Source organism: Zingiber officinale, chromosome 2B, assembly GCF_018446385.1.
Source record: "Zingiber officinale cultivar Zhangliang chromosome 2B, Zo_v1.1, whole genome shotgun sequence".
In the NCBI taxonomy this organism is placed as follows: domain Eukaryota; kingdom Viridiplantae; phylum Streptophyta; class Magnoliopsida; order Zingiberales; family Zingiberaceae; genus Zingiber; species Zingiber officinale.
In genome coordinates, this window is record NC_055989.1 from 71,478,314 (window position 1) to 71,488,912 (window position 10,599).

Here is a 10,599-nt window from a genome sequence, read left to right on the forward strand (position 1 = left end):
TGTTTGTGACCTCTACATACAGTTCTAGTTCCCTCCCTGAATTACACACATCCAAACATATTTGTCTCAATTTAGTATCACTCCCAACCATATAAAAGCCATGTTCTTCTACTACCATATGATATTTTTATCTCCAAATACTCCGACAGTCTCAACTACGAAATCTAACTCACCAATACTAAGGTTTTTTTATTGATATATCTGTGAAATTACTTACTTGCCCCCCTTTGTAATGTGAGACGGGATCCTTTTCAAATGTTCCTTAGTGATGAAACTTGATATTTACCAAATTATGACCATCAGCTATAAACAATTAAACAGATGAAAAAAACAAACATAAACCACATTAGACTCAAATTATGCAAATTTACAAATAAGTAATTATGAGTTATTAAAATAATAGAGACATAGCAAAATCAATTTTAACTCTTTCATTTCTTAGTATGAAAATTTAACCTCCAATATGAAATGTCTGCCCACAACTATTATTTCTAATCAAACCATATGCAATGTAGGGCAAGGATCACATCAGAGCAATAATGGAACCCAATGATTCACACAAATTCATTATACCTCACATAGGAAAAAACAATCAATAGGACCGCATATTATGGTGAGCCACCAATCCAACAATAGTCGAGTCATGTAAAGAAAAAACAAGACCATAGTGGAGTCAGCAATAACAAGACAACAATATCTTAATAGTTAATATACACTCACATAAGAAAAAAAAACCCTAAAGTTTGTTTTTTAAACTCGGGAAGACAACCCACAAATAGCAACTAACCGTATATATCACACAAAACAAAATTATTTTTAAAACATCTAGAAATGTGATCTACCTTGTTCTTGATGTTCTACTATATTGCCTTTTTTTTTTCTTTCGTGCTTCATCCTGCCGACATTCCATCGTGAAGACAGCTTTGATTTCAATATATCTTAGTTTCAAGCTTTGCTTTTGGATTGATTTTCCCCGTCTTTGGACTGCTTCAGTGGTGTCCATCGTAAGTTTGTTCTTCTCTTTCGAAAGAGTTTGGATATAAATTTAGTTTTTTTTTTTTATTTAAGGCTATTTCATGCATATATAAAGTTTTATTTATCTCAGAAATTTCACTCATATTTATCTTTTTTTTCAACAAAAATCTAAAAAACCGTTGACTTGTCAATCATTCAATAAACATGGGTTGCTACCGCTGAAAAGGACCAAAAGTGCCAAAAAACAACAAACGCGCAGGGCAAAAGTGCCAAACGCGAAAGAAAAAAGGACCAAAAGGTTACCGCCCAAACATAAGGGACCAAAATCGCAATTTTGCCAAAACTCAATCCACCCTAGGTATAACTAAACCCATCGGCGTTCTCGTTCCCCACTTGCGCGAAATCCCCACTCGTGGTGAACCGTAGCAGCGTTCCCCACTCGCGAAGAACCCCAGCGGCGTTCCCCACTCGCGAAGGCGTTCTCGTTCCCCACTCGTCTTCTTCGAAATCCCTGAGCCGGGAGGGATTCTTCTGCTTGATTCCTTCCTCCGGTGAGTTTCTTCTACTACGCGGGCGTGTAATTCCTCCAATCTCGTACCGTTGTTTGTTTCTCCCCTCCTTTCTTGTCTTCGGATCTTGCTTCATCAAGCATGACCTCGTACCTTTCTTCAGTGCTTTTGATTTCTGAATTTAATCGCTCAGTCTGAAACTTATGATCTTCAATTTCAGATTGACGTGACAAAATCTTTCTTGATTTTCTCTGGATTCAGTAGACATTTCATGCAATGCTGCAGCTAAACCATCCATTGGTTTTGTGATGTTTTCTCTTTGATCTTTGCTGGCATTAAGCTCGTCGACAGTCTCTCAATTTATGAAGTAGAAACATTGTAATTGTCAAGTGCTTGGGACCTCTGTTCTTCAAGTTTTGTAAGCTCAGTTTTTAATAGCTCAACTGTCTTCCCCAAGCTGATTGTTTTTTGCTGTGATAAACCAAGCTTCTTATCTGATTCTTTGAGATCCATTTTGTAACTTGCCGCCTCAATCTACATGTATTCCATCTTTCCTTTAAGAACAGCAATTTCAGTTTCAGCATCTTGCAACAATGTTGTTCCCTCTTCCATTTTTTTCTTTGTGATCACAAGAGATTCAATTGTATATTTCTCCCCTGCTTTCTTTTCTTTGGAGAGTTTTATCAGAAGTGAACACTCTCATTTTTGTCTTTTCTAACTAATTTGCAAGTGATAAAATTTTAGTTTCTGTTAATTAATGAGTAATGACTTATTCAAATACATCCGTTTCACATTCCCTATGAAGAATGGTATAACCCAAGTTTCTGTTATGAGTTGATTAGGATTAATTCTTACTAAGCTTGCAAAAGTCACTATGATTCCTTATCACGTTCACCATGATGAATGATATAACCCAAGTTTTTGTTATGAGCTAATTTGGATTTATCTTATCAATGCAAAATGAATTAGATATTTGAATTAGGTTGTTGATACAAATATTTTGATCTACTTTTGGACTGTCATGATATTATTTTGATCAAAACTTATTGGATGAATGCCATTTTTGATTGAGCTTGGATGATATATTATATTATGTTTATCAAAATTGTTAGTTGAATTAATCCAAAAATGTGATTTAGTCTGTCATGTTTTGTCTATTTGCATGAAATATGTATTTTGTCAATAAAAACACACATGCTCAAACAAGTATGAGCTGATCGAACTTTATCAAAATAATAACAAATTCTAAAAATTCAATACATAAATTATATTATAAAGGAAGAATCCGCTAAGGATCTGATCAAATTATATCGATCTCTTTCAAAAAATGACGGGGGAACGGGGCAGAGAGATAAGACGAGAGTAGAGATAGACATTAAAAATTTCACCTTAGTAAGGACGACGAGATCGACTACAGGAGAACCGCCCGAAACTGTACAAAGGATAGGCCAGGCTGCTTTGCTAATGGGGAGGAGGGTTTCACGCGATCGCTAACGATGAAAAGCGAGACAGAGTTTAGCCAATAAATCCTAATCTTCAGTTGAATTGAACATATTTAAACTAGTTAGATCCATTTAAACCAGGCTTAAACCGGATCTAACTAGTTTAAAGCGGTTTGATTCAACTGAAGATTAGGGTTTTTTTTTTTTTGCTAATCCCCTTCTTACTTTTCATCGCTAGTGATCGCGTGAAACCCTCCTCCCCGTTAGCGAAGCAGCCCGATCTCTCGTTCTGTATGGTTTCGGACGGTTCTCCTGTCGCCAATCTCGTCATCCTTACAAAGGTGAAATTTTTAATGTTTATCTCTACATCGTCCTATCATCTATCCACCCCGTTTCCCGGTCGTTTTTTTGAAAGAGATCGATATAGTTCGATCAGATCCTAGCAGTTCTTCCTTTCTAAAGTAATTTTATAGTTCGATCGTTTCATGCTTGTTTGAGCATGTCTCTTTTTATTCCTGTAAATCATCAGAAAAAGAATCTATCTAGGTTTACCAGAAGGTGAATAGTAGCTGATCCGCAGACGATGAGGGTGAAGAAGCAAAAGCGTCATCGCAAAGTGGTGCGCTTCTACTCCGCGTGCTTTGGTTTCCGAGAGCCTTATAAGGTTCTATGTGATGGCACCTTCATCCATCACCTCCTTCTCCACCGCCTCACCCCTATCAATGATGCTCTTGCTCGTCTTCTTGGAACTCGCATTATCCCCTTCACTACTAGGTTCGAGATGCGTTCCCTCTTTTTTATATTTCTTCTTTTTGTCCTTCCTGGCAAAAAAAACACAACTTTGTTCATGTACATATATTTTCTCTTGCAGATGCATTATTGGAGAGCTAAGAAGCCTCGGTGAATCCCATCGTGAAGCCCTCGAGGCTGCTCAGCAGCTCATGATAGCTAGGTTTGCCCTTTTGATATTCTTGCAAACATACTACATTAATAGAATAGGTTTCTTGTCTTTTGAGAATTCTACATATCGTTCTATCAGGTGCGACCATGAGAAGAGGATTAATGCCATGGATTGTATCGAGTCGGTTGTTGGAGAGGCGAACTCTGAGCATTTCTTTGTTGCCACTCAAGATGCAGATATGAGGAAAAAATTCCAGAAGGTGGTTCTATATCTCTTTTTGCCACTTATTTAAGAACTTGCATAATGATTTTTGGACCTATGAAGTTACATGATGATGATAATTGATAGATTTCTTTGTTCTACGTTGATGCTAAAGAATACACTGATTAATATAAGGGTTGAACACCTGGATAAAAGTTGTCATATCCAGCTTGACTTGTAAATTGTAATTCATATTATTATGACTAGTTTGCGTTTTGATAAAGCTTAGAAAACTAATTTTGAGGTCCGAAACATGCTTTTAAAAGGCAGCCTGATACACGAAGCTTCTGCCAATGCGGGGTCTCACGGAAGGGTCTATCTATTGTATGCAGGATAATTGCAAGAGGCTGTTTTTGAGATTCGAACTTGTGGGCAGCAATTTTACCGTTGCGTTAAGGCTCCCCTTCTTGAAAACATGCTTTTCTATGATTAAACTTTATTTCCATATGAAGGCGCATCCTTTGTATATGAGTTTGTACAAGGTTATTATATACAATTTCCAAACAAGCTTGACAAGAGAATAAATTTAAGCTTGCTAATATACTCAAAGTTGACCATGCTAACCCAGGCTTGTTAGAAGATCACTTCTATTCACCTCTACAGAGGTACATTCAATTACTTATAATTGTCTGCAATTGTCATATTAGTTCCTTTATACTATGAGAGAGTGTCATTATTTTTTTTTTAAAAAAAATGATTCTTCAAGTAAGATTTCCAATTATTCTGCTAATTGTTCATTTTAATATCTTTTTGCTTTACTGCTGGCATACAGATTCCTGGAGTTCCTGTGATGTATGGTCTTAGAAACTCTTTGTTCATCGAGCAACCTTCTTCGATGCAAAAACAATTTGTCAAATCTAGTGAGGAAAGGCGTCTGCATTTGCCTGAATCAGAAGATCTGAAACTGCGTGATATGAATCCCAGGGATAAAATATCAAACAATCCTGACCATGGTGATGCAGATGAAACACTCCTCAGAACTGCTAGTGATAAAAGAAATATGCTAGGCGTGTCACGGACTAGTCAATTAAAACGAAAGCGAGCAAAGGTTAGCTTTCTTATCATAAATGTTCTCATGAAACCAGTATCTAGGCAATTTTATCAGATGTTATTTCCATCCAGCAAATGAGAATACTGCAGTTTCTCTTTGTTTGATAAAATTTCAATCAGGTTCCATGAGAACTCCCAATCTAAGAATAAGGTAGATGTTTAACATTATATTAGTAAATGGCCAAGCTACTACAGGTGCCTATTCGTGCATGCTTGGTTACTGCTGTTAATGATAAATAAAGTTGATCGTTTCAAGGAGTGTATTGATGCTAATGTAACTAGATAGATTGAACTGGCTTTGTAGGATTGTCATTTACTTGTAACTGCAACTAATTTAATGGCTGTTTATATGGCAGGATTGGCTATAGGATGAACAAAGTGGCAATTCCATTTTTGTATTCCTTGTATGAATCTACGAGATATGTTATTCATTAGTTAATATTATGTAACATATTCTAAATGTAAACAATTTGAAGTTGTTAAGATATGCCCTTTCATATGCACTATAGTTCCGTACTCACCTAGAAGAGCTATATATCAAGATAAGAATCTTGATTGCCTTTATTCGCAGATGAGTGTACTCAATCCGAACTTTGACCACGAATGGGATATCAAATAAAATTAATTGCTAATAGCAGTAGAACAATCAAATTTATTCAAAAAATGATTATTCTAAAAGAAAGATTACTATAAAACATCACATGACACTTAAAATTTTGATTATATGATTATTTTTTTTGAACTTTTTCTTAATATAAATTTGTCATATTTAGGCTTCTTTATACAACTAATCTTGTGGTTGTGCTAATTATTTTTAACAGGGCCCAAATCCACTCTCATGTAAGAAGAAAAAACAAAACAATGATACTTCTATTGTGAAGAATCAGGTGAATATGGAGATACCTTTCTTTCATCTTTGTAACTCTTCAATTTTATCTTCTTTCTTTGCCGTTTCTGACTTATCTTTCTTGGGTAGGTGGGTAAACATAAGTAATAGCTCTTAGATAGAGAAATGATTTTTTTTCCTCTATGCTTGATAGTATACTTGAAGTTGCAAAAACCTAAAATAGTGAAGTGTAAGTTATTCCTTTGTATCTATCTCGTGTCAACCCAATAAGAACTATGATATCACCCCAAACATGCCTTCGGCGTCCATGTATCAAACATAGATTATATTCAATAAGTGCAATGCATTATCTGCCAGCTCTCCAGTTGGACAGTAAGAGTTGGAGAAGCAGTCTCTTCTACGAAAATACTTAGGCTATCAGAATTGGGTAGCTGGAAGTTGCATGGGGTAAACATCATAGTGATAGAAATAATTGGATGATTGCATCACTATATCCTAATTTAACTTATTACCTATAAGGTATAATCTGATGTTGAATGATACCTTTTATTTCCTCTTTTTTACTTAGTAAATTAAATGTTCTTCAACTTAGAGTGTCTCAAAGCTAAACATGGGATAAATATGGCAGTTTTATGATTTTACACTATAAAATGATTCTTGCGAAAAATGACAAAAAAAAAATGCTATAAGTTGATTAGCAACTCAATTTTTATAAGATTTACAGGTGAAAACATACATTTTAGGATAACTAGAGACATGAAATGATCAATCTATGGTGGCATTAAACATCGAATAATTTTTTTATTTTCACAGTGCGAATTGATTTGCAAATCATCTTGCACTGTGGAAAATGACTGATATTGACACTAAGGTGCAGCAAGGTAAACTAGATTTTGGTCAAAAATATTTTTTTGATATTTAAAAGCCTAAAATGTTCAACTTGGGAGCTTTTTCGGGAGGATGGTGGCAGTCGATCCACCATTTAACTGTGACTGTTCTAATTAGTATTTGTATGGATGTATTTACATGCACAATTTATGCAGTTGATCCACAGAGTCTAAATTATTTTTTCTGCCATTCCTGCAGAATGGTGGCAATTCTGTTGGTGCTACGAAGAAGAAAAGAATCAGAAAAAGAAAGAGAACTAAAGAGCCAAAAAATGTAGATGCGTCTTGAAGCTAAATTACGGCTGAAACAAAATAGTTTCTGGCCATGAGGAAGAATAACAGAAGCGGAGAGCAACTGGACTTCACACATAGCTGCTACCTAAACTACAGTTTCAAGTCTCCCATCTATCTCACTTGTTTACTAATATATTCGTGGAAGCTCATTAGCTCAATTTTTAAGTTAGTAGAATATTTTGTTTGTCATTTGTTTTCTTGAACTTTTGTCGACTTCATGCTTAGCGTTTTATATTGAATTGGGTTGATATGGCTAATGCTTAAATGAGCGAACTTCTTTCAAGTTTATTTTTATGGTTTGTCGCCATGTCCCTCTGTGAGAAGATATTGATTAGCGATATCTGTTGAAACCAAAAGAAAGAGTATGACTAGAGTATATCGCACGGTGAGAGAGAAAGGGAGAGAGATGTCGGGGGAGATTTAGTGATCTGCAGTCTGTTTGTGGTACAATGGTTATGGAAGTGGGGTGAAGTTCTTTTGCTTATCATGCAACATGGTCAGCATGGTTGGAACAAGTAAAAATGATTAATCAGGTTGGGTAACACGAAAATTTCCTACTGATTATCAGGGTAAATCGGAAAGCGTTCGTAGCGGACAATCCAGAAGTCCAGCATCTTTTAGTTAGGTGCTCCATTTGAAGAAATTTTTTTTACAAATTTATCATAGCTGGAGTTCGAACAGTAGATGTCTAAGTGATAATCTGGATGTCTTACCGTTGCACCATAGCTTCGGGGGCTATGGTTGGAACAAGTAAGCTGTGTAGGGAGAAAGACATTGAGGTTTCATATCTCATGGAACAGTGTCGATCGCAAGGGAAGGCATTAGAATCACAAAAGAGGTATGAATTTTGAATCTTGCAATATCTTATATGGAGTTTTACATGCTTGTGTATAACTTAAAATTTTAGTTTTTTTACACAATTGTTGTTATTAACTTAACAAGTATAATAAAATTGAAGGTACAAGTAAATTTAATTAATGAATAAAACATAATAAAGAGTCTTTATCAGATTTTTTTTTATAATGAATAATAGATATTTAATTTTCAAGAAAAGTAGCCCATTGGAAAGTGATTTGTTCAGGCATTTGCAGCCTTCTCAATTGATCCTGCATCCGCTTCGGAATTTTCAGCAGCTGCCTTGGCTTTCTTTGCTTGGTAGTCTTCCACAGCCGCTTTGATTGCGTACTCTGGCAACAAGCTGCACTGGAACTTCACCGGGGGAAGAAAAAGGTACTCGGCAATTTCTCTATAATGCATCACCGTCAGCAGAAGAATTGTAGGATTGTGAAAATACTAGATGAATAGAAGCAAGGGAACAGAAAAAATTCAATGGATGATAACTATTTAAAAAGGCATTCCAGTCCACAAAATTTCTGCCAATCTGAAATCCCAGAGAAGGATCGGACCGTATTGGGTCTATTGTATGTAATCTTACTTTGCAGTGTGAGAGGTTGCGCTAAGGCCCCCCTTCATGTCGAAGGGTCATTCTAAAAGGGTACTTGGGAAAATGATAGGGATTTCACAGAAACAGTTGAGGCACTGTGTTACCATAGATTATTGTGATACTACTGAATGAAACACCATGACACTTGTATCTATCTCATCAAGTATCAACATGCTAATTTTAATAAGCAATGCATTATGATCGATCATTTAGTGAATCGACTTCCATATTAGGTCTCGTTGTTCAAAATCCTCTTCGTTCATAGTATCAAATCCACCACAACTATTGAAATCAAGAAAAGACTTATACACAGGTTGCTTAGCTAGCTAAAATTCAATAGGAATGCCAAGTTCAACATGCTTGAAATGCTAGCAAAGTGTTCTTGACCGTTCGACAACTTAACTATATTGTAAAGATCTTATATATTAACAACTGTTTGAATAATACACTTACCTGTTTTTGATGGACATCACTTCCTCTAGATTTTTCCCCTTCACCCATGCTGTAGCTGCAATTGGTAATAGAAAATTGTCAAAAAGAGGATGAGATAAAGTAGTTATTACATACAAAATTGGTGTTTTAAACATTTTACACCCAAAATGAAAAGTATTATTTGATTGGAGAATAGTATCTATAGTTTTCCTTCTTATTCAATGCCTGCTAAATCCAACTTTCAGAATCCAGCCACAAATGCATTTTTTTACATTATAAATTCAAGCAAGAATCTAAATAGATTTTGTTTATAAAGATTGTTCACCAATCAGATGATTCAAGAACCCATCACAATCGCAGGTAACAATTTGTTCAAATTAGATTTAAATTGTGCCGTTGAGCGCTGCAAAGGAGGAAAAGCATATAGAATGAGAATAGAGGAATGAGGATGTGCGGTCATAAACCCTAAATCCTAAAACCGTAGATCCTAAACCCAAAATGGACGGGTTTATGATTAAATCGTGCCATTGAAAGCTGCAATGGAGGAAAGGCATATAGAATGGGAATAGAGGAATGAGGATTAGTGGTCATACCGACAGAAGATGATGCAATGGCGGCGACGCAACCAAAGGTCTGGTAGCGGGGGTCCACGATCTTCCCGGTGGCATCGTCAACCTTGATCTGGAGCTGCATCACATGGCCGCATGCTGGCGAGCCGACGAGCCCCGTCCCAACCGAGGATCGTTCTTCTCAAACGATACGAAGTTCCGAGGGTTCTCGAAGTGATCCACCACCCTCTCGTGGTACCTTCGCTCCCCTGCCGCCGCCGCCGGAGCCGGTCGCTCCCATCCGAACCCGAGTGTTCGCCTTCCCGCAGCTCTCAACATGCTGTTCTCAAGCGATCCACCATCCTCTCGTGGTACCGTCGCTCCACCCCACCTCCCGCCGCCGCAGCTCCCATCCGAACCCGAGTGTTGACCTTCCTGCAGCTCTCAGGCGTCGGGCAGGGATCCTCTGCGTCCTTTCGTCGCCTCTCTTCTTCCCTTCTGTTGCGATATTAGATATTAAATAAGAGATTGAAAAAAAAGGAAACACTAAAATTTACTAAAATAAAATTATTCGGTCTAGATAATAATTAAATAATTACCTTATTTACCTTTATTTGAATAATAACAGACATATTCGACCGAGATAATAATTACCTAATTACATTATCGACATTAATTTGGTAATAATAAACATATTTAGTCAAAATTTTACTAAAAAAATATTACCTTAATACTATTGTATCACTTCAATGAATATCGTATTATTATTAATATTATACATTTAATAATTATTTTTTAAGTTAAAAATTAAATTAGGTTAATATCATTTTTTTATACTGAAAATAATTTTAAAACTTATTAATAATTTTTTTATTTTATATAAAAATATGCAATGTAATGATTCTCTTTAGTCCCGAGTCTTAAGATTGTCAACACCAAGAAATTTTTATAAATATCTTGGACCGACAATATTAGAAAATATACTTTTCTCACATTTTTTCCTAAAATT

At 35.9% G+C, this 10,599-nt stretch overlaps 1 protein-coding gene and 1 pseudogene across 2 annotated transcripts; one reads left to right on the forward strand and one right to left on the reverse strand.

The window, feature by feature from the left end:
• Positions 1-1,354: 1,354 nt before the first annotated feature.
• On the forward strand, positions 1,355-7,431 carry LOC122045847 (rRNA-processing protein UTP23 homolog). 2 transcript variants are annotated; one of them, XM_042606234.1, is made up of 7 exons: positions 1,355-1,526; positions 3,473-3,700; positions 3,798-3,878; positions 3,966-4,086; positions 4,861-5,136; positions 5,960-6,025; positions 7,072-7,431. In XM_042606234.1, exons 2-7 carry the CDS (start codon positions 3,510-3,512, stop codon positions 7,159-7,161), a joined length of 825 nt encoding a protein of 274 aa, XP_042462168.1. In that variant the 5' UTR covers positions 1,355-1,526; positions 3,473-3,509; the 3' UTR covers positions 7,162-7,431. The 2 variants fall into 2 exon arrangements, with proteins under 2 accessions (XP_042462168.1, XP_042462169.1); XM_042606235.1 differs by having other exon boundaries at positions 3,482-3,700.
• Positions 7,432-8,027: 596 nt separating this feature from the next.
• Positions 8,028-10,070, reverse strand: LOC122049179 (annotated as a pseudogene).
• Positions 10,071-10,599: the final 529 nt, after the last annotated feature.